Below are 23,133 nucleotides of genomic sequence, written 5' to 3' on the forward strand. Positions count from 1 at the left end.
AGCATAATAGGCTACAAATAAAAGCATGCAAGTTAGCTAAAGTTACATCATAACATAGATTGCTGGAGTTGTTTGTCCACTTTGAATGGAGATAAAACTTTGGTGCAGAGGGTGGCAGTAACGAGAGGTATTTCTGCAACAAAGCAAAAGGACACAGTAGGTTCCCTGGCTGCTCAAACATAAATCCCTGTAGACTCTCTTTGTGTCTTTAGCTGGCATCTTTGTGCTTTTTTGTGCATTCATTAAATGACAGTGTTACGTACTTCTGACCATCCTCATCATGAAGTTATTATAATAACTAAGTTCAGGAACAAGACCACGCCCTGCTCCTTCTCACCAATTCACAACACCTGCGCCTCGTTAACCCAAATCACCTGTGCCTCCCAGCCACATACCTGTGTGCGTATATAAGCACGCCTAGCCTCCACTTCTCCTGTTCATCTCAGTTCTCTCGTTCGTTCAATTGCACTCTGATCAACTACCACTTTAAAAGAAAAAACAAGTAAGTTAAGGTTGCTCACCGACCATGGATTACGAGTTGATCCTCGATGCTTCGGATAGTGACTTGTTCGATGACCATTCCTTGGTCACCGAATCTCCTCCACCTCTGGTCAACCTCGTCCGGACGCAGCCAACCACCCAACCATCTCGTCCGCGCTCCATAGTCTGCATTCTGCGGCACAACATGTCCACTACTCATCCAGTAGCTCCGACCGGTCACCATCTCCACTACCACCTCCACCTCCGCCCCAGCATTGAGGCCGCAGTAGACATCGCTGCCGTTCCGGAGACAGCCGCTTGTCGAGACAGAGCTTGCCCGACCGACCCGTCTCCCAGCCCTCGACCCGCTGCTGCAGCGCAGCCCCCACACACGTCCCAACTCCGGCTCCTACCCGTCCTACCATCTCAGATTGGACAGTTGCCCTTCTCCAGCGCGCCCTCAAGGACAGGCACATCCCGTTTCGCCGGACCGACAACAAGGCAAGGCTTTTCCAGCTACTTTCTGCCTACACTTCCACCACTGCTCTGGATGGCCGCTCACTTCCAGGTTCCCTGCCCAGCGTCACCTGTACACGGCACGAAGATGACGTCATGCCCTCTCGCAGGGCCAGATCGTATCTCCCCCTGTGCCTGCTCCCTCTGTGTCTGATCTTTCTTGTGTATTTTCGTCCTTTCTTTCATCCCTGTGTCCGCAGGCTGCACATTCGACCCTCGCACACGCATCCCCTCATCCCCGCATCCTTTCCTCTTCCCTTCCTTCAGCTGCAGCTTCAGCCCCACCCGCTTTAGCAGCTCTTTCCTCTCTCTCTCTCTCTCCACAACCACCTCTGGTCCTGCCGTTAACTCGGCCACAGTTGTACAGAGCCATGATGCTCTCTCTAATGGACCCAGTCAATTTACCACTGTGCTATCCCTGTTCCCCTCCCTTTCCCCTCCCTCCCCCTCCCCCTCTCTTCCCCAACACCCAAATGCTTTTCTGTGTCCTCAGCTCCCCCCGTCACCGGTCTCCTAGCTCCACCTGTCTCTAATACAGCACCTGCAAGCACTTTCACTCTGGCCTCCGCCATTCCGCCTGTCCATCCCCCTCCACCAGCATGCCCCTCCCCCGTTTTACACCCTCCCTCCGTCAACAGACAATGTCAGATAAATACATTGACCTCGCTCAGCTCCTTCAGCCTTCTGCTATCAATATAACTAATCCTAGGGTGCTTTCCACAACTCATGGTGCAGCCCAGCTCAGGCACCCTTTTCCATCCCACGCCAGGGAACTCACAGCAGCAGAATTCGCCTACACATTTTCCTTATATCGAGACACCATCTATTCAGTCTTCCCCGACCGCAGGGCCGAGCTTGACGACTATCTGTCCACCATTTTAGATCTGGCCCTGCGGTTCGGCGGCACCGGATTCTATACATATCACTTTCTCTTCGCATCCCAGGCTGCAGGTTGCCTCCAGCAGTTTAACCAAGGCACCTACCGGGGCGTCCTCGACACCGAACTCTACTGCCGTGTCTTCGCGGCTCGCTCCTCCCTGGCTTGCGATTTGCACGGTGCACCTTCACATCCAGCCTCCGAATGCGTCGTAGCTGCTCCATTTCCCCGCCCACTTGCCCCGCCCCTACATCCTCCTTCAGTCTTTTCAAGACTCGGTCCCACCGCACTTCCACCCCCTATCACTCCCAAACCTCCCAACCCCCCACCTGCTGCCATGCCACTACTAGCCGGAGGTTCGATTCCCCACGGAGTTGACAAAAAGGGAAGGCCCGTCCTCTACCAGGGCGGCAGGACGATATGCAATAATTTCAACAACCTGGGTTGCAGCACGTCCAGTTGCCGCTTTCTCCACACATGTTCCTTCTGCGGTGGCGCCCTCGCCAGGCATGCCTGCCCTCACAACCCCACTTCGCACGCTTCCTGACTATATCTCAAAACTCCCATACGCATTCACATGCTAGAGTCCGCCCTGAAGGACCACCCCGACCGCCAGGTCGTCCACTTTCTCATCCATGGTCTCACTTTCGGCTTCCACCCTGGCATGGAAGCCCTCCCTGAATCATCCTTCACTTGCCGCACCCGCCAGTCCGCCATTGCAGAACCCACCACAGTTGACATGCTCTTAGCCAAAGAAATCACAGATGGCTTCATGATTGGTCCATTTTCCAGCCCTCCTTTTCCGATCCACCGCATTAGCCCCCTAGGTATCACCGCAAGAAAATACTCCGGAAAAAAGAGACTCATCATTGATCTCTCTTCTCCCCACAGCACCGCTACCCCCAGTATCAACAGCCTCATCCCTAGTCCGGACTTTTCCATGCACTACTCAACCATTACACACGCCACCAATCTCATCCGTCTCGCCAGCTGTGGTTCCTGGTTGGCCAAGGCCGACATCACCAGTACCTTCAAGGTTCTACCCATCCGGCCAGATTACTGGGGATTCTTCGGAGTTCAATGGAAAGGCCACTACTACCTTGCTGTCCGCCTCACTTTCGGGTGCAAGAGCAGCCCTAAAATATTCAATTCCCTTTCCGAGGCACTCTGCTGGATCCTGCTAAACAACCATAAACCCCCTTACGTCATCCACCTTCTGGACGACTTCCTCACAGTTACCCCACCAGCCTCACCCCCGTCACACAGTCTCTCCACCCTCAAGTCAGCCTTCCTCCAGCTTGGTGTCCCCCTTTCCCAAGAAAAAACAGCAGGATCCAGCACATCTCTCCACTTTCTCTGTATCACATTGGATTCACTCACCTTTCAAGCCACCCTACCAACAGAGAAACTCCACTGTATCTCCCTATACATCTCCAACTACCTTCTAGCCTCCCGCTGTACAAAGCGCCAGCTTCTTTCCCTCCTGGGCCACCTTAACTTTGCCATTCGCATCATTCCCCAAGGACGCTCCTTCCTCTCCCACCTATTATCCATATCTGCCACCATTCCTTCTCTCCACAATTTTGTCACCCTGGACACCGCCTGTAAGATGGAGCTCCGCGTGTGGCGGGACTTCCTCTCCTCTTTGAACAGCGTGTCCTTTTTCTACGACGACCACCTGACACAGCCCGAAGACATCCAGCTGTACACAGACGCTGCTCCCTCCATCGGTTTTGACGGTTACTACGGCGGCAGATGGTTCGCCTCCGAGTGGCCGCCGGAAATGTCCTCTCTCTCTCCCTCTTCAGCCCTCTATGAGCTGTACCCCATCATCATCGCAGCACTTCTTTGGGGGCATGAGTGGTCTTCTAAGGTCATCCTCATCCACTCAGACAACCTCCCCACCATTGACATCATAAACAAAGGCCGCTCCCAATCTCTGGATATCATGAAATTCATACGCAGACTGACCCTAATCTCTGCTCAACATCAATTTATCATCCGCACCGCCCACGTTCCCGGCTACAAAAACACCATCACTGGCTCCCTTTCTTGTTTCTCTTTTCAGAAAGAAAATAAAATATCAGCTTCGCCATCTGGTCAATATGTCACAACAAGTAATCCTAAATAGCCTAGCCCCCAGTACTCTCTCATCATACTACTCAGGATGGAGCTGCTTCAAAACTTTCCATACCGCACACAGGCTACCATTTCCATCCATCGACATCGTAAGCCTAACCAGCTTCATTACTTACTCCCATTCTGTTCTCAAAATCAGAGCATCCACCATCCAAACATACCTGAGTGGTAGAAACTTTTTTGTCAGGCATTTCACCCGATCTATACTCTGGTCACTCCTTCCATGTGGGAGCCGCTTCAATCGCATCCAGTCAAGGAATCCCGGACCATACCATAAAAATCCTCGGCCGCTGGTCTTCTCAAGCATACCAGAGTTACATCCATAGCCACCTCCACGATATCCACAGAGCCCATTCATGTTTAGTCCAACGAAGTTAGTGAAATGAAGTTATTATAATAACTAAGTTCAGGAACAAGACCACGCCCCGCTCCTTCTCACCAATTCACAACACCTGCACCTTGTTAACCCAAATCACCTTTGCCTCCCAGCCACATACCTGCGCACATATATAAGCACGCCTAGCCTCCACCTCTCCTGTTCGTCTCAGTTCTCTCAACCCCCCCCCCCCCCCCCAAAATCCCATTCTCCTCTCTCCTCTCAGCGGGCGACACGGTGGCTCAGTGGTTAGCACTGTAGCCTCACAGCAAGGTCCTGAGTTACAAACTCAAGCCGTCCCAGGGCCTTTCTGTGGTGAGTTTGCATGTTCTCCCCATGTTTGCGTGGGTTTCCACTGGGCACTCCGGTTTCCTCCCACCATAAAGACATGTACACCAGGGCCTATACTTTCATCCCAGTAATTCTACTCTCCTCTTTCATCATAGGAACCACCGGGGGATGATGAAGCAAAAAATGCTCATCGAGACGTGCCCCCACCCTGAGTCTCCATCCACGGGTTCCTAGACGCTCCAGCCTCAACTCAACTCCAACTGGTCACTATCCATCCAGTTCGACTCCTTCATGACAGCAACCCACATCCGGCGTCCATCGCCTCCCCTCAACCCTAACATCCATCACCCCTCATCTTATTCCTCCCCGAATCATCTTGCTGATCAAATAAACTATTTAAACTATACACAAATGGTGTGGTCTAAGTTAGTGAACTGGCGGATGATAAATGATTCAGGCTTCAGTTGGCGGTGGCCCTCTTTAGCTCTGCGTCGCATGTGCAGCTGCACATCGAACCAGACGTTGTTGACAAGACCTTCAGTTATGTTTGGATTCAGTACCTGAGAGTGCTTGATTTTCAGAGAGTCTGCCTTCGTTAACGCTTGGTGGTGGGATGTTTTGTCGTGTCCTTCTCAACAAAGTTTCTTCACTACTCCAACTGAATGTTGTTGCTGGTGATAGACTCGGGATCTTTCAAAAGACAGCTGGATCGGCTAATCAGTGGATCACTGATGTACCAGTTAAGCCCCGCCCATAGACACTGCTGAAACCATAGGGTTTACTTTTCTTGTTTTTCACAGTCACAGTTTTTCACCTCTATCCTGTCCATCTCTTCCCACCACTCATACTGCTCAGCCCACCCAGTAATTCAAAATTCACAACAAAATCTGACACTATATATGACTAATTGGAGCAGTAATTTGTAATGTGGTCACAGGTGTGTGTTTATAGAGTACTTTAAAATGGCCTCAACTTTTGTTTTATAATTAACACTAAGTTAGGCTTCCATGGAAAAATACTCATCAGTAGTGCTACAAATGTGAGCATTGTTCAGATTGAAAACAAACCTAAAATTGATTGTCTCAAAGAATCTTTTTCAGCTGTTTTCCAATTCAAAGTTTTCCCCAGCCACTGACTCTTAAAGCCTAGGCCAGACTAGCTCTTGAAACACATTGAAATTTTGAGGCCATGCCCTGAACTACAAAGAAAACCTTTAAACATATGCAGCAACAGATTTCTTATTTTCACACAATGCTCTTTAGAGCCTTATCTATAGCTTCTTGTGGCTGTCAGTCAGCACCCTTTATACATTCCTCTTAATGAAGCCAATGCACAGTAGCCTGACTGAATATATTAAAAAAGGTGAACAAAAATAAAAGAAACACTAAGAATTTGATAGTATGTCGGTTTCCTTTGTGATGTTGCAGCTTTGATTAATGCCATATGCATGATTAAATACTATTTTTGGGGGTGTTTGTTCTTCAAGCATTGATAAACAACATGTTGATTTTGTTTTGATATCTGTGGTTTTTCTGTTCGGTGGGTTCTGCAAACATTCTCTAGGCTTCCTGTAAAATCTCTTTATCTCAAACATCAACAAATTGAATCTCTCTTTGTTAGTCTGTGTAGAATATAAGACAACTAAGACCAAGTCACATCCTATAGGAGGCCTAAAAGAACTTTTTCAGACAAGCAGTACAAGCATACAGACAGGTAGGTATGGTGGCACAGACATGAAAGCCAGCAGCCAGTCAGCCAAATAGGCAGACCATCAGGCAAAGAGACTGGCAGGTAGGTGGTCTGGTCGGCAAGCAGCCAGGCGGGGATATAAGTGGACAACAAGAAAGGCAGACCAGCATTCAGACGTATTGACTCACAAGTAGTGAGGCAGACTGACAGAGAGAGTGGCAGATAGATAGACAGACAGATAGATGGGGAATTATTTGACTGAGCATTCTGACATCCCTTTTGCTCCCCAAAGGACTTAAACAGGTAACATGAGGTATGTCACCAAAACCCCTGATGACAAGCAAAGAAGGGTTAATGGAAAGTTTCAAAAGGTGATAGATAAAAAGGGAGAAAAGAGGCCAAACCTTTCCCCCTTTAACTTTTTTACTGGCTAAATCCTATACTTTTTATGAACAAGTTTAGCTATTAAATTATATGAGTATACCTGTAATTTATATGGATGAAGAAGTACTGATTGTGGCTTTAAATTAAAGTGATAGTCTTCTCATAGTCATTTCTATTCCACCATTGTAGCTGTCAGTAATTCTGCACATTGACCTTTTGAGTGGAATGTTATATAACCACTATATTAATGAAAATATGAAACCCTCATCCTTATCAAAAACAGTTTGTCCTTATTTCTTGCACAAAGTTTCTGAATGATGACCGTGTTTGTAGTTGTACCACATAAGTTTGTGTAAATGAGTGACATCCCTCTGCTGAAGGTACTATATGGGTGCATCTCCTGTCTCTTTTCATTTCAGTGTGCGGCTGTAGTTGAGCGGTATTGGCAGCCATTTCCTCCCTCACTGCTTGCAATGCTGTTTGCTGTCCGTGATGACAGAGTTGTCACTGATGTCCCCTCATCATGTCATTCCAGAGATGACCTTGAAATGTCAGCGATGACTGAGCTGACTTTAATGCCCGCTGCCATGTCCAGACATCTCAGTCAAACATTTTGACAGTGCTTTTCTTTTTGTTATCAATGTTACAATTTAATGGTGCATTTGAAAAATGTTCAGTTTTGCAGCTATCAAATGCCAAAAAGTGGGAGGGAGAGGGGGGTTCTTTCTTTGGGGGCTTTTTTAAGGTTTAACCCATTCCCATTCCTCCAAATCCTTGTTTGGAATTTATCTTGTCCTCCTTGAGGGTCTCACTTTGGTGGGTGTTGTTTTCCAACAAGTCTTCCAACCTAAATAACAAAACAGATATTTGTTATTCCTTCCTAAATTGTTAATCATAATCATATGAGTGTTATCTAATGTTTCAACACTATTGGCGGGACATCAGTGTTTTTCATTATCTTCCAAAATGACGGTTACAAAAACCACTAATATGAGCTTCTACCACTTCTATGGCTACGGTTTACATACCTGAACCAACACGATCGACATCACAGAAAGATTATGCTCATGACTAAAAGAAACCAATGTTGATTTTTGGTAGGATAGGAGATGCATCCCATTGACTCAAAGTCACATACATTGTATGTCCAACTGCCTCCTCCCTTGGAGGTTTTGTGGTATCATAACAACATCACACTACTCCCATCTTGGCTTTTGAGAGACAACTGTAATCATTTCCACACAAGAAATCACTTATCAGGAAAGCCTACAAGTCATTTTACATTGGCCAGTGATGTTTTGCTAGTAGAGACTGAGTCTCTTGTTTTCATTTATTATTTTACTATAATAATTGGTGTTGGTGCAAAGCCCGACAAAACAAACAGTATTGTTATATACTGCACAAATAAACTCCTCTTACTGCTTTTACTTTTTTCATCACTTACTCCCAAGATTCATGTTAGAGCAAGGGCATTTGGCATGGTATTTGTCAAACCCAATCTGATCAATGTCCAGTTTTTGTCAATCAAAGTGCAAATTCTGACTGGTGACCTCATTAGCCCCAATCTGTAATCTTTAGGTTACCACTGCCTCAATGTGACAAACGCTGGCCCATCCATGTCCTCTGAGCTGAATGAAGGGTTTGCAGTGGCCTTATGTCAGTCTCTCTGACATTAGCTGACAGGCTGACGGAGTGAATGATGGGTTTTCATAAAGAAGAATGGCAGTTTTACAGACCACCAGCTGGTTCCAAACACTCTTCTCTAACCTCCCATCCACTGCTTGGCTATGTGCGTGTGTTTGTTTGTGTGTATGGGTGTATATGGGATAAGACTTCAGTGTATTTGCCTTATTTGTATAAGGTGGGGGCTGATTAAAATACTCTGAGAAGGCAAATTATTTGCATCATATCATTTTGTTGTTGTGGCTGCAAATTATTTGCTTATAAATTAACTAATTTATCAATTTTAATTTTTGGTGTACTAACGCCTATTTTGGCGTAGGACATGACCTGGGGCACATGCAGTGTCACTGATTCATCACCAGCAAGAGCAAGTGAGAAAAAAAAATGTAAAAATTAATTTTAAAAGAGGTCACCTGACCTCCATTTAGGACTCAAACAACAGGGCATATTTATTTATTTCCTATTTGCTGAGATGATGGGAATCTCCCCAGAGGTCAGTCATTTAGCCTATTTTAATCTCCCGTCGCATGTAAAGTGATAAATCTCAACAAGGGTTACAAATGGGATTAAGGTTTACGCTCCTAATCCTAAAACAGGATAGTTTTAGAATGAATCCTAAAGGTCAGTGGATTCTCTGTAGGGACTCACATGGGCCCCCCTAGGTGGAAAGATGTATATCAAATGTGGTCACACAGAGAACACATTATAGGGCACCCTTTCCCCACATATAACATCTCATCTAAAACTATTTAAAAACAAAACTTTCTTATAAAAGCTTAGTTTACTGTGATTTTGTTGCCAACTCCTGCCCAATTAAGTACAACTGATCTCCTGAGAAATGTGAAAATTGTAAAAATGATTGATTGTAAAAATTATTAAACAGTAGGCAGGTATCCTCTGTATGAAAGTGCCCTGTCAGAGTGTAAATATGAAAATTATATCAAAACATTATATGTTTCCTTTTGGTAATGATGGCTCATGGAGGCAAAATTTCATGCTGCGTGTTATAACAAGAGACATGTGAGGAGATTTCAACTTTTCACTGCAATCAGCCCCCTCCTTGCAGAGCTGCAAGAACTGGAAATCGTGATGGTGTCTCAGTCGTGCTTGTGAGCTCTGGCTCGGCTTGCTGCTCACAACACGGGCTTGTGTTGCCAGCTGGAGGCGAGGCGGGGGAAGACACGCAAACGGAAGGGAAAGATGAAGCGCTCCGTATTTCCCTGTCTCTCCCCCGCTCGCTGTAGATAGTCGCGGCCACCCTCTTCGTCTCCACAGCAGAGAGGAGAGGTGTTGGCAGGGTGCGGGGGTGCCAACTCCACATTTGACCCGCCCTACTGCAGCCTAGTAAATTACCCACAATAAAAGGATTGAGAGTCATTGTCTTCATTATTAGATAAATCTCAACAATAAAGAAAAAAATGAGGATAATGTAGAGAGAGAGCGAGAGTCATCTTCCGTCCTGATTGTCATCCACAGGTCTGGCAGTCTCACCCACCCCGCACGGCGCGCTCCCTAATTTATTTATTTATTTATTTATTTATTTTTCCTTGATGCACGCTCCCGCTGCGAAAGCCAGAGCGCACCCCACTCTTTCCTCTCTTCACTTCGCTTCCCTTCTTCCTCTCGACACCATCCAGAACTATAGCGCAACCGTCCCCATCACTCTTTTTCCTCCCCTCCTCCTCTTTCTCTCGCCGCCAGATCTCTCTCCTCTGCGTCTCTCACCCAGTCGCTCCCCCCCTCCACCTCCCCAGCTTCGTCCCTCACTCCTCTGACGCACGACAGGGATACGGACCCGAGGCAAGAAAGGTGGAGAAAAAAAGCAGCATCTGACCCAACCGTCGATATTGTTCACAGACTCCTGCTATTGCTGCACCGGCCAGAGACGCTGTCCTGAAGCCGAGAGGAGAACACGCTCACCCGGTTACACTGTTGTTGAGCGCTCGCCGGGGAGGCGGCGGCGGCGGAGGAGGAGGAGGAGGAGGGGGAGAGGGGAGGAAGAGGAAGCGGACGGGCTCAAGTCGAGGACTTGCATTTTAAGCAAACTGCTTAGGGAAAAAAAGAAGACAAGAAAGAAGGGGAGAGAGTCAGAGTCACCGGAGAGCGAGGAGAGTGGGAGAGATTGCATTCCTATCACGTCTTCATTTCTCCTCTCTCCTCTCTTTTGCCTCAGCCGCTGAGAGAGGGTGAGAGGGGAGAGAGAGAGAGGGAAAGAGAGAGAGAGAGAGAGAGAGAGAGAGAGGAAGAGGGAGCGAGCAAGCAAGAGAGAGATCTAACAAGATCCAAACTAGTGGTCTTTTTTTCCCGATGCTTTCCAATCGCAGTACGAAACTAAGGTGAGTTGTCATGGACGTTTGCCTGTGCATGAGTGTATCATAAGGAGTATCTTATGCAGATGTGTATGTCTCTGTGTGTTTATGCTTATTGGTGTCTGCATAGCTATGGACTTCAAAAAGGAACAACAAGCGCTCTCCATATATCGAGGATAACAGATCGTACGGATCCAGTCGACTGATCAATAGCCGTTTGTTCTTTATTCACCGTTTTCCTGCCAATGTCACGACGAAAGGCTACTGCATTATGCTTGGCATGTATTTCAATAAGCGCTGTTGCTCTCTCCGCTGTATTGACAGCAAGGTTATTTTTGGGGAAAATTTCGGTAAACGAGAGCAGGATTCTCGACCGTTTTGCTAGACTGGAACTTGTTAGATATCATCATTACTCAACTTACTTCCATATGAATTCAAGATTGAAATCTTTTAATAGGCCGTTTTGAAATTGACACTAACAATGAGCAGCACTTTTGATTCATGTAAGTACACGGCTGTGGAGAATCTCCCCAGCTTGGTTTGGAATCCGTGGCTCATTCACATGCGCATCTCTTTTTCTTTCCCTTTTCAATGCCCTGCTCTCTCCCTTTCCGCCTTTCCCTCTCTGTTTCTTCCCGTTCTTCTCTAACGGCTCGGTCACCCCCGTTTGTCGTTCTCTCCTTCACAGCCCGGCATCGGACGGTGAGCGGGACGCACCGGGCAACAACAGGACACAACGCAGGAGGATATGTGAAGTTGGAATCCCTCTAAACTAAGTACGTATACCACCTGATTTGATACATCCCAAGGGAATATAATATGGCACGCATTATTTTTAATTGCTTTAAATGTCGTTATTACTTTTTTTGACATCGTATCTGCGCTTTTTGATCTGTCATGGAAGCGGAGTCAAGAAATCCTGGAGGATTGCGTATGGAGTGTAAAATGAAATAATGATTTTTCCAACGAGGAGATCGAGGATCTTTTATTATTTTTTACTTGGTGTGTTTTACAGTCACATCTTTTTTTGGGATTACAATATATTTCCCTTTTTCTCATTTCCTCCTCTCCTGTCGCCGGGCTTTTGGTTTCAGCACCATGGACAGCGGCTCTGCTCAGGCACAGTCCCGCCGCATATCCTCTGGATTTTCAGCACTCTCGTTTGAACGGACAGCGCTGTGTGTGTGTGTGTGCGCGCGCGCGTGCGTATGCGTGCGTGTATGGAAAGTCACAGCCTACAGAAAAGATATTCAGAGGCTATGTGTGTATATGAGTGTGTATGTGTGACTTTTACCCACTTAGAACCATGGAGATACTGACGGGAATCTTCGATTAGCCAGTCTTGTTTTATTAATCAAAACAGAATTCCAGAGACATTTAGCATCCTTATTATCAATATTTTATTTTTTTAAATTTGTCCTCTTTTAAAATATTCGAATCTACCGGCAAAAACATTGAAATAAGCTCTCAGAGCCTCTCGGAGCAGGAGCTTCGCCTACTGCGCTTTTACCTTGTGCCGTTGCTCCTCTAACCCTCAAATGGCATCACGAATTGGGAAAGCAAGCAGAAGTTGTATTGATTGTATTTCTCAAATGGCAGGTACAAGTGCCATTCCTAAATCGCCAGTTCTCCGTGTTCATCTGGTTTGTATGTGGGACATTTAACCTAACAAAAAAAAAAAAAACGCCAAGGGCAAATAGGTTCCGCCGTTTTCTGTACATCGGAATCACTGGAACTATTGGAATTGTTTTCATTTTTTCGCCTTATTTTTGACCTTTTTTGACAATATTTATTTTTCACTGGTTATGTGCGACCTGTTTGTAGAATTAGTGGCACTGTTTACATAGTCTAATATTTACTTAATGCAATCAGATTTCCATGGACTATAGACGACAGTATATTATGTTGAGATTCATTTTAACGAGGTGACTGCTTAGCAAGTCCATTTAACAGTCTTCATCTCGTCCCACCAGTGGTCACCATACTGACACCTATTCCGTTCCCGTCCTCTCCCTTCGTAAGACCTTCCGTGCACCTACTTTCATTTCCACAGCGCTTGGACTCTCATATACCGAAAGAGGGATTGAGGTTCCTGTTATGTAATAAATACAGCAGGGGGACGGTGTCTCCTCACCACTAACCTCACCCACCTGCTGTTGCCTTTGTTTATTCATGGCGATAAGCATCTCTGAGGTGATTTATTGCGACCTTACCAGCATATCTGCTGTATAATTAATGGCTATTCCCTCTATATGGTGGCGTTAACTGTCTGACTGTAGAGATTTGTCTGCGTTGCTGGATATCATATTACCCATCCAAGAGTGCTAGGCCTATATTTTGTTTGAAATACCCAGTAACATTGCAACATATATAGTATTTTCCAATGTCATTCTATTATTAATTCGTATTCATTTCAAAGCTTCCTACTGAAACTAATGTGCTCCTCTCTCTCTCTCTCTCTCTCTCTCTCTCTCTCTCTCTCTCTCTCTCTCTCTCTCTCTCTCTATCTCTATCTCTCTCCCTCCCTCCTATTTCTGGCCTACTTGTCTCTCACCTTAAACTTCACTTTGTGAGGGTGTGTGTGTGTACATTTACCTGTGTGTGTAATCACTACCTTCACTCCCTCCCTCCCTTTTATTCTCTCTCTTTCTCCCTCTGTTCTCTGTTGCAGTCCTGTGAAGTGGCTCTGTCCCTGGAGCCAAGACTTCATCCCCTTGGTGTCAGCGAGGATGCTGTGGGTTACCTTGCTGAGCACCATAGCCTTAGGATGGACCACCCCAATCCCACTACTAGAGGACTCCGAGGAGATCGACGAGCCCTGCTTCGAGCCCTGCTACTGCGAGGTCAAAGAGGGCATCTTCCACGTCCACTGTGACAGTAAAGGATTTACAAATGTCAGCCAGATCTCCCAGATATGGAGCCGGCCCTTCAAGCTCAACCTGCAGAGAAACTCCATGAGGAAGCTTTACTTTAACAGCTTCCTCCATCTCAACAATGCCATATCTATTAATCTGGGTAACAACGCCTTGCAAGATATCCACGCTGGTGCATTCAATGGCTTAGGAATACTCAAACGGCTGTTCCTACATGAGAACAAACTAGAAGTTTTCCGGAACGACACTTTTCTCGGGTTGGAGAGTTTAGAGTATCTCCAGGCGGACTACAATGTTATCAAAAGGATTGAAAGTGGTGCATTCAGACACCTTCACAAATTGAGAGTTCTCATACTAAATGACAATCTGATACCTGTGCTCCCAAATTATCTTTTCCGTTCTGTGTCACTCACACATCTGGACCTGAGAGGAAACAGACTAAAGACATTGCCATATAAGGGCATGCTGGAGTATGTCGGGCGGAGCTTAATGGAAATCCAGCTGGAGGAGAACCCCTGGAATTGTGTGTGTGAGATTGTTCAGTTAAAAACATGGCTGGAGAGGATTCCTTATACAGCTCTGGTGGGTGAGATCACTTGCGAGTACCCATTCCACTTACATGGGAAAGACTTACGGGAAATCAAGCGCAGTGAGCTCTGTCCAACGCTCTCCGATGCAGAGATTGAAGTCAAGCTGGGAATTCCCCACATTCCATTCAGCAATGAGAACACATGGCCTACTAAACCTTCCTCCATGCTCTCCTCCTTTCACAACACAGCGTCTTCTGTGGAAAACAAGGGAAAAGTTGTCAAGCCTACCAAACGACCTCGGCCCACAAAGAACCCCCCAACCCCTCGTAGCATTTACCCAGGCATCAACCAGCCTCCCATTGCTGGCTACCAAACAAGGCCTCCTATCCCAATAATTTGTCCAGCTGGATGTATTTGTAACCTTCACATCAATGACCTGGGGCTAACAGTGAACTGTAAAGAGAAAGGCTTGCACAATATCTCCGAACTCCTGCCACGGCCCCTCAACGCCAAGAAATTGTATCTCAGTGGGAACCTAATACAGAAAATCTACCGTTCCGATTTCTGGAACTTCTCAAGCTTGGATTTACTGCATTTAGGGAACAATCGGATATCATATGTCCAGGAGGGCGCCTTTATCAACCTGCCAAACTTAAAAAGTTTATATCTGAATGGGAATGACATTGAGAGACTCACCCCTGGGATGTTTAGGGGGCTTCAGATGTTGAGTTATCTTTACTTTGAGTATAATGTCATACGTGAGATACAACCTAACTCCTTCTCCCTAATGCCAAATCTCCAGCTGGTTTTCCTCAATGACAACCTGTTACGATCCCTCCCCACTGATGCCTTTGCTGGCACCAACCTTGCACGCCTCAATCTCCGCAACAACTACTTCCTTTCCCTGCCTGTGCATGGTGTCCTGGAGCATCTGACCTCCATCGTCCAGATCGATCTCCATCAGAACCCCTGGGACTGCTCCTGTGATATTATCCCTCTCAAACAGTGGCTGGAAAAGCTCTCCTCTGTCATTGTGGTTGGCGACGTCATCTGCAAGACACCTGAGTTTGCTTTTGGGAAGGACCTGCGTTCACTGGAAGTTGAAGTCATCTGTCCTGAGCTTAAGTATTCCTCAGGGCCCTCACCGGCCCTGCCTGGTGTGGTTGACCTCACCACAGGGAGCTCCAACATGGGAGAGGCAAGTGGGAGAGATGCTGTCCCACTGTCTGTCCTCATTCTCAGCCTACTCATTCTCTTTATTTCTGCTGTGTTTGTGGCTGCTGGGCTTTTCGCCTTTGTTCTCCGCCGCAGGAAGAAGTTGCCCTTCCGCAAGCGCTCTGAAGTGGATCTGACAGGGATCCAGATGCAGTGCAGGATTTTTGAGGACCCACCAAGGCAAAGTAGTACCGGTAACACTGGCACACCAGAGAAACCAACGCCCAGTATGCACACACACACTCACACCAGTCACACACATGCCCACGGTCACGTTTATGACTACATCCCCCACCCTGTGACTCAGATGTGTAACAACCCCATCTATAAGCCAAGGGAGGGGGAAATAGCAGAGGAAGAGCGAGGGCAGTTTTCAGAGAAGAAAGACAATGGCAGCAGTAGCAACAGTAACTACAGAACCTTGTTAGAGAAAGAGAGAGAGTGGACCCTGGCCGTCTCCAACTCTCAACTCAACACCATAGTCACAGTCAACCACACCACAGCTGATATGGCAGGATTTCACGAGAATGGCGGGCTCTGCCCTACAGTGATTGACAGTCAGATGCCCACACCAACTGTGGGCTTTGTAGACTGTCTGTATGGGACAGTACCCAAACTAAAGGACATGCATGTGGCGCATGCGCATCCACCAGGCATGCAGTACCCAGATTTGCAGCAGGATGCACAGCTGAAGGAGACATTGCTTTTCACGGCGGGGAAAGGCTGTTACCCCGACCCGTCCCAAAGCGATTACCTCGAGTCAAGGGCCAAACTTCAAACCAAGCCGGATTACCTCGAAGTATTGCAAAAATCTTATCGGTTTTAACATCTCTAGCCCAATGGAGAAAAAACAAAACACAAAATCAACACATTCACTTTGCCACCCTCAAAACACAATCACCCAAAACCAATATTGAAAAAAATAAACTTGAAAAAGCAGCATGATATAAAATAAAATATTATATTACAGTTACAACAATGTTTCCCCCCCAAATCACTTTGGAGGAGAGGCCATTCTCAGATATTTCAATGAAGTGCCTTTTTTTCAGAGTAGCCAGCAATGTCAACAGCCGTTATTTTTATAATATATAAATATCTCTATATGCCCCGGAGAGAGCAAAAGAGGAACGAGAGGGGCACCGGGGAATAAAACATACAAAACATCCTAAAATTCATCTGTCGCTAAAACCCCTTTTTATGGAGTTACCATGATGAGACGCACGGGAGCTGGACGTCTCCCTGACTTGGGGGTTTTCTTTCCGTCTCTTTTACCCCTGACTAGGATGTACAAACACCCGGAGGCCGTGCACATAGTTTGTAGGAAATGATCGAAAGAGAGAAAGAAAAAAACATATATTAAAATGAACTGCAGTTTGCGGCATGCACTCGCTTCAGTGCAGGAGGCGAGGGGATTTACTCAGAACTATCACATCACATTATGAACAGAGATACTGCAACGCATTTACAGTTCAGTGTTCTATTTAATTTTTATATCTTATTAATATGGTTATTACTATTAATGAGGACTTCTGTCTATATCAGGGTGCTTCTCGTAAAAAGGACGCGCCGACGCACGGATGGTAAAACATTTGTGGATATTATTATAAGACAACGCTCAAGGTTTTCTGGATATTTCCATGCACTTTGTTAAGACCCCCCCCCACCCTCCCCTCCATTGCTTCTGGATTCCCCATCGTCACCCACTAACGGCTTTGTAGGAGGCACTTTTAATGTTTTCTCTCTCACAAAGATTTGAAGAAAAATGTGCATATATTTATTCTGTAATTTCAGTGAAGAATTTAATTGTAAAGGTAATGTTAAATCAATGTATAGTGATTATGCGTCTGGTATAGCCTTCTTAATAAAAACAAACTCTTCAATCAAATGATGAAAGGGTTGATGCCACGGGAAACGGTGTGTGGAGCGCTGTTGACACGCTGTGTATTTGGTGTCTTGTTAAAATGGCATGAAGCTGTGGCCAACCATCATGAGATAATGCTGCTGGAGGAAGAGGAATGACTGAACCAATAGAGTGCTAGACAGGTATTGAGGCTAGTGGAGGGCAATAACATCTAAACTCACTTCAGCTCCTTCTTATTTGTGGATTAGCACCAAGTGAATTTAAGTTACAATTTAAGGGAAAAACGTTGATGTGCGAAGAGATTGTTTTATATGGAAAATATAATCACCTTTTTCTGTCTATTGATAGTTTGTCCTATCTTCAACTGCTGGATATCATAGTTTACCAGTGCACAAGTTTTATTTACCACTACATTACTGGTCCCAGTTGGATGCAGTCTGATGGTCTAAGATACAGAAGATGCAATGCCAGAAAAATTTGAGTGAGTGCTGTTGGTTTTGAAGTGGATTAAATAGAAGAAAGAAGATATACCAAATCAGAGGGAGGCATGCTGCAATTTTCATTATCTAAACCAGTATTGCTGATGTGGGCTAATAAACAGTAACTGAGAGGGCGAGTGGCACGTAACTGGAACAGGCACTTTGAATTTGCGCATCAAATTCCTCTGACTCCCTCCAAAGTAGCAGTGTGGGTTCAGTCCACTGGAGGGCGATACAAAGGCGCTCAGATTCATTGGGCTCTTGGTATACAGTAGGCCTATTGGATGCAGTTATTATGTAATGCACAAAATGTTTATCCTAACAGGTCGTCAAGTCTCATATTCGGTATGAGTTATTTTTCATGCTATAATCTATATATAAAACAATTGAGAAACCTGTCAGTGGCTAATTTTTTTCAGCGCCGTTTCACTTGTTTTCATGCTTTTTTTAATCAATTATCTTGAAAATGGCAGAATAAAAGCAAGCCACTCAAGCTGTATCAACAAATTTTTTTTTTAAAAAAAGTAAAAAGGTTATGAAAGAGCTGATCAACATTTGAACACATTTTTATGTGTTCAAACAATCTTTAGTTTCCAGATTGTTAATTGTTGTATTTTTTTTGCATTGAGTTCCCTTCTGAAAAATGAGTCCTCAACTAGTCGCTTCCACAGCAATCATCAATAGCTTACATTTTTGCTGTTTTCTTTTGCTTTTTTCTTTTTTATAATTCATATTTCCATATACTAGCCCGATTCGTTTTTGGGACCAAATAGTTCACACACACACACACACACAAAACAAGTTTGAAGCAGCTGTGGACTGAATAAGGTATTACATTACACATTCTCAAAGCACTATTTCTTTGTCTCTTTCCTAAGGTGACATTGTTGATTTTGGGATAAATATGATGGGATCTTGATGTCTATAAATTTGTGAAATTTCATGGAAAGGAGAGTGCATTTCTGTTTTGTTTTATAATGGGCATGATATGCAATTTGCTTTGATTTACATATGTCTACTAGGAGTGGTGATCCTCAGTTGAAATGGGTGTTATAGTTTCTCATATACGTCAACTTGCAGTAAGTGGAATATATGTAGCAAATCATATAATTCCCTCTTAAACGGGAGGGCCCTTAGCTAGTCTAGAACAGTCACCTCCAGCATTGATCATCAATGATCCAGTTTATAAGCTTGCATACTATGAAACATTCTACCTTGTGTTGTATTCCTTATATAATTATTTTGCCTATTAATGTTGCTCAGATAAGTTTAGGTCACCTTCATGTCAAGCGTTTGCAAGCATGGTAGCATTACATCAAGGCTACTCACTCTCAGAAAGTTTCACAATGCTGTATCCCCATGTTCTGCTATTCCCATCCCCCTGACACACACACACACACACACACACACACACACACACACACACACATAAAGCCTCCCTTTCTCTGACCAAGAGGTTAGACTATATGGTCAGCATTTTCAGTGTGCACTCAGTTTGATTAGAAACATAATGCATTACTCTGTTAACCCCAACCCTCACCATGACAGCCACCCCCAAATGAATGAATAAATAAATAAAGTTTTGGGATCATTGATGATTTTCCTTCAGTCCCGTATCTTGGCAACCTTTCTATCCTTCACCCCCATCACCCAAACTCCCACCCACCCACCATTATATTTCACAAATGAGTGCTGGGCTTTGTCCCATTATACCATGCTGAGTGGTTTTATCCCAATAAATCCTCTTGTTATCCTGCATTAATATCTCCAAGTGATTTCATACTTTGGTGGAATATTAGATAAAAGCAACCGATGGGAGTGAAGGTTGGCTAAATGTTTCTTTTTTGTGTATGTGAAATGTAAAAATGCTTGTTTAAATTTTTCTCTATCGTGTCAGTAATATTTGAATTTCGCAGCGGAGTTAACCTTTCCTTCAACATCTGTCTTGAGGTTTGTGCGCTGGCAAGACTTCAGCACGGTAAATGCAGCATGTGCCTCTCTTTCTGTCCTTGGCTTTCTCTCTCTGTCCCTAGAACATTTTTTTCTGTCTTTCTCTATCTCTATCTCTCTCTTTTGTCTTATTTTGTATTTCTCTCTGCCCCGATGTAGAGTTTGAAATGTTCCAGTTTGTGTGTTCCTCCAGTCTTACACTGGGCTTTGGCTGGTGTTACAGCTTCCCTTATGCCTATGTAGGTCTGGGGTCAGTTCAGTTTCCTAAGTCCTGGTTTTAACCATTTTAACCAACTTCAAAGACAAGTATATTCTTTGTAGATGTTGCCTGTCTTTGGAATAACAAAGGTATTCTTTGTCTCCATTTTACATTTCTCAAACACTCAAACAAAATGTCTACCTTGTTTCTCTTGCATTTATCCTTTCACACTTGCATTTTTTGATACATACTTTATATAGCTGTGCATCTGCCAAACGATGGCTCTACCAAGTAGCTCTACCATCTTTGCTAAGGTATATTTTATGCTGGATTGATGGCTTTTTTACTTTCAGTTACGTTCTGATCAAGTGATGCAAACCACAATTACACACTCACATTAAGTTATTCTGTAAATTATCTGCATGGGTTTTCTCTGAAGTTGGTTTTGCTCTCTTTTTGTGGTTAAGTAAAATTTTAGGAATGCTTGGGTACACTTTCCTCCAGGCATTTATCTAAAAGTCTTATTAGAACATAAGGCAGAATTTAATGCAGCAATGCATGCTTATTATTGCATGCATAATGACACATAAATCTACATCAATATCCTGATTTAAACCTTCATTTTTGTTTAAGAGATATGAGATACCATAAACCTATTAGGGAAGCTTCTGCAACTCAGAATTCACTCCAACCTTTTGCTGTCAGTAAATATAAGTGGATGTTTTTTTTTTCTTTTTGTGCTGAGTGGAGTCAGTAACCTGAACCTGTGACTGTGTAGATTGGAAACAGTTATTAGGTGTTCCCCAGGGAATGGTTTCATGTGTGGTATTTCATGGTTTCTCCTCTCCTCTCTTCTCCTCTCCTCTCCTCTCTTCTGGCATCTTTGCTTAGAATATTTATGTCTCTGCATTGCATAGTGGAAGGAGGTTTTTGTCAATTGCCAGTGCACTTGTGTGTGCCTGCATCTGCATGTGTGTGTTTGTGTAAAGTGAGAGAGAAGAAAAGATGGATAGATTAATTTTTGTTCTCTTGTTTTCCTCTGCTCCATCAGTGTTTGTTTGTGAACTGTATTTGAGAGTCTTACTGTAATTATTTGGAAAGGCAGTACAGAATGAAGAGCGAGAGAAATAAAAAAAAAAAACATGGGAGGAAGGGATCAGTTTGAGAGCACTATTGATGGGAGGGAGAGCACAGACAAGCGGCTTAGGGAAGGGTGAGAGAACATGGAGTCGTCAGTAGAGGATTGTGAAGGATGTGCTACTTAGTGAAAGTAGGGATTCTTTTTTGCTCTTTTGTCACTGAAAGAAGCTGTAATTGTCCAATTAACCAAAGTGAGAGTCCAAAGCGGAGAGAGCATGTTATGAAGGGGCAGAAAGAAGGTTGTGACCACTTACATTTTGCATTGTGTGTGCGTGTGTGTGTGTGTGTGTGTGTGTGTGTGTGTGTTTGTGTTTGTGTATGTTGTGCGTGGAGTGATATGCTTTCTCCATTTGGGAAACAGGGAATTATCTCCAGTTTGCTGAAAAAGCCAATCTGTCTCTGACCATGGTGCTGAAGTTGCAGTATACTGCAGGTGCTGCATACAAAATGGCATGTTCCACTTTTTGTGCATGTGTGTGTGTTTGTGGAGGGGAAAATGCAGGGAGGGTTCTTGCCTTTTTGTGTATGTGTCTAGTAGCTTTTTAGAGTTTTATGTGATTATGCTGATGGCTCAACTACTGTAACTTCTGATTCTTGGTGGTGTTAAAAAGTACTATATATATCAGTGCAAAGAGAGACACTGGCCACAGTTGTAGTGATTTGCAAGGAGAGTGCAGTTTTTCTGCTACATACAGTGCATTCACTGGACTTACTATTGGAAGCACACTGCACCAATCTGATGACTCGGACTGTGTTGACTGGGATTACCTGCAGTCATTCGGCAAATTTGTCAAATGTCAAGCAGAGCTGTTTTTAAAATTCTGACACATAAGGTATATTATACAGTAAAGAAGTCAAAGTGCGATAACCCCAAAAAGAGTAAAGAAAACCTCTCCAATTGGTGCAGTCTGCTTAGTCCTCAGATCATGAAAAAGCCTTTAACACATCACTCAACAGTGCTGCAGTGCAGGAGCTCGACTGACCCAGTATGTGGAAAGAGAGAGAGTGAGAGTGAGAGAGGTGGGATAAAAAGAGAGAAAAAGTGGGCGCAGAAAGAGAGCTAGAGTGAGAGTGCCGTCTGTGCTGTAAAGCTCTGCATTCGTATTGTGTGCCTAGTGAGTTTTGGGTCCCCTGAGATTGTGGCCCTCTCCTGTCTGAAAATACTGCAAGTTTGGAAAAAGTTGCAGTCTTTTGTGCTGCTCAGCAGTGTGCTACAGTCTTAGCTTCTTTATGTAAGAAAGATTAGCAATCTGTGTTATCATTCATTTCAGGGTAGGGGAGATCAGGAGACATAATTTCATAAAATAAAATATGGAGCAAAGTGTCCCTGTCCAGTGCTCTGAATAGCCCATCTCTGCCTTTGCTCTGCAGTGTGGGGCCTACTTGTGCTTCAGAATGACCTGTAGTGAATTTCCTAAAGACAACTGCAGTGTCTCTTCTTCTTTTTTTCTTTTTGTGTCTTTTTAATATGTACTTCTTCATTCTAACAGCAATGAGCTTGGCCACTTCTTATTTTTTCATGTAACCATTACAAATGAGGTGACATTTGCACCAAGCCAATGATCTGTATCCTCCATTGACTCCCAATTTGATGTGGTTTCATATTTATCTCCTCAGTTTTTTTGTCCTTAGTTATATTTTTATTTCCATTTTTATTCCCCCTCTTTAAAGGTGTTTGTCTGTTCCATCCATTATCCTGCTATTCCCTCCATCTCTACACCTACCTATCCATGTATATCTTACTTAGTACATGGACAAGCAGCCAACTGTTGACCTGCTGACCTTGCTGCTAGTCTGTATGTTGCGCTTGGCTAGGTAATATTCTACTGACACTCGTTTAGTTCAGTCATGTATTCTGTGCTTGACATGGTACAACTGCTTTTGCAGCTAGTCTCTAGGGATGAGGCTGTGTGTGTGTGTGTGTGTGTGTGTGTGTGTGTGTGTGTGTGTGTGTGTGTGTGTACTTAGGCATGCTTAAACAGCTGCATTAACATTTTGTTTTCAACATTGAAACTCCTGGCTTGCGCATTTCAATTTCCTCCTTTCATTTCAACTTCAAATCAAAAGTGTTAAACAAAACCTTCTCTTTAGGCATCTAAAATGAGCCTGAATGTTTTGAGTTTTCATTTAGAGAAAATGAAA

The 23,133-nt window shown here is 44.5% G+C and overlaps 2 protein-coding genes across 2 annotated transcripts; both read left to right on the top strand.

The window, feature by feature from the left end:
- Window positions 1-2,144: 2,144 nt before the first annotated feature.
- On the top strand, window positions 2,145-4,172 carry LOC122984073. Its single transcript, XM_044354370.1, has one exon. The coding sequence runs from the start codon at window positions 2,451-2,453 to the stop codon at window positions 4,002-4,004; it is 1,554 nt and encodes a 517-aa protein (XP_044210305.1). The 5' UTR covers window positions 2,145-2,450; the 3' UTR covers window positions 4,005-4,172.
- A 6,278-nt stretch (window positions 4,173-10,450) lies between these two features.
- On the top strand, window positions 10,451-19,457 carry slitrk3a (SLIT and NTRK-like family, member 3a). Its single transcript, XM_044353105.1, has 3 exons — window positions 10,451-10,771; window positions 11,433-11,520; window positions 13,416-19,457. Exon 3 carries the CDS (start codon window positions 13,474-13,476, stop codon window positions 16,186-16,188), a length of 2,715 nt encoding a protein of 904 aa, XP_044209040.1. The 5' UTR covers window positions 10,451-10,771; window positions 11,433-11,520; window positions 13,416-13,473; the 3' UTR covers window positions 16,189-19,457.
- Window positions 19,458-23,133: the final 3,676 nt, after the last annotated feature.

This window comes from Thunnus albacares, chromosome 6 (genome assembly GCF_914725855.1).
Source record: "Thunnus albacares chromosome 6, fThuAlb1.1, whole genome shotgun sequence".
NCBI lineage: Eukaryota > Metazoa > Chordata > Actinopteri > Scombriformes > Scombridae > Thunnus > Thunnus albacares.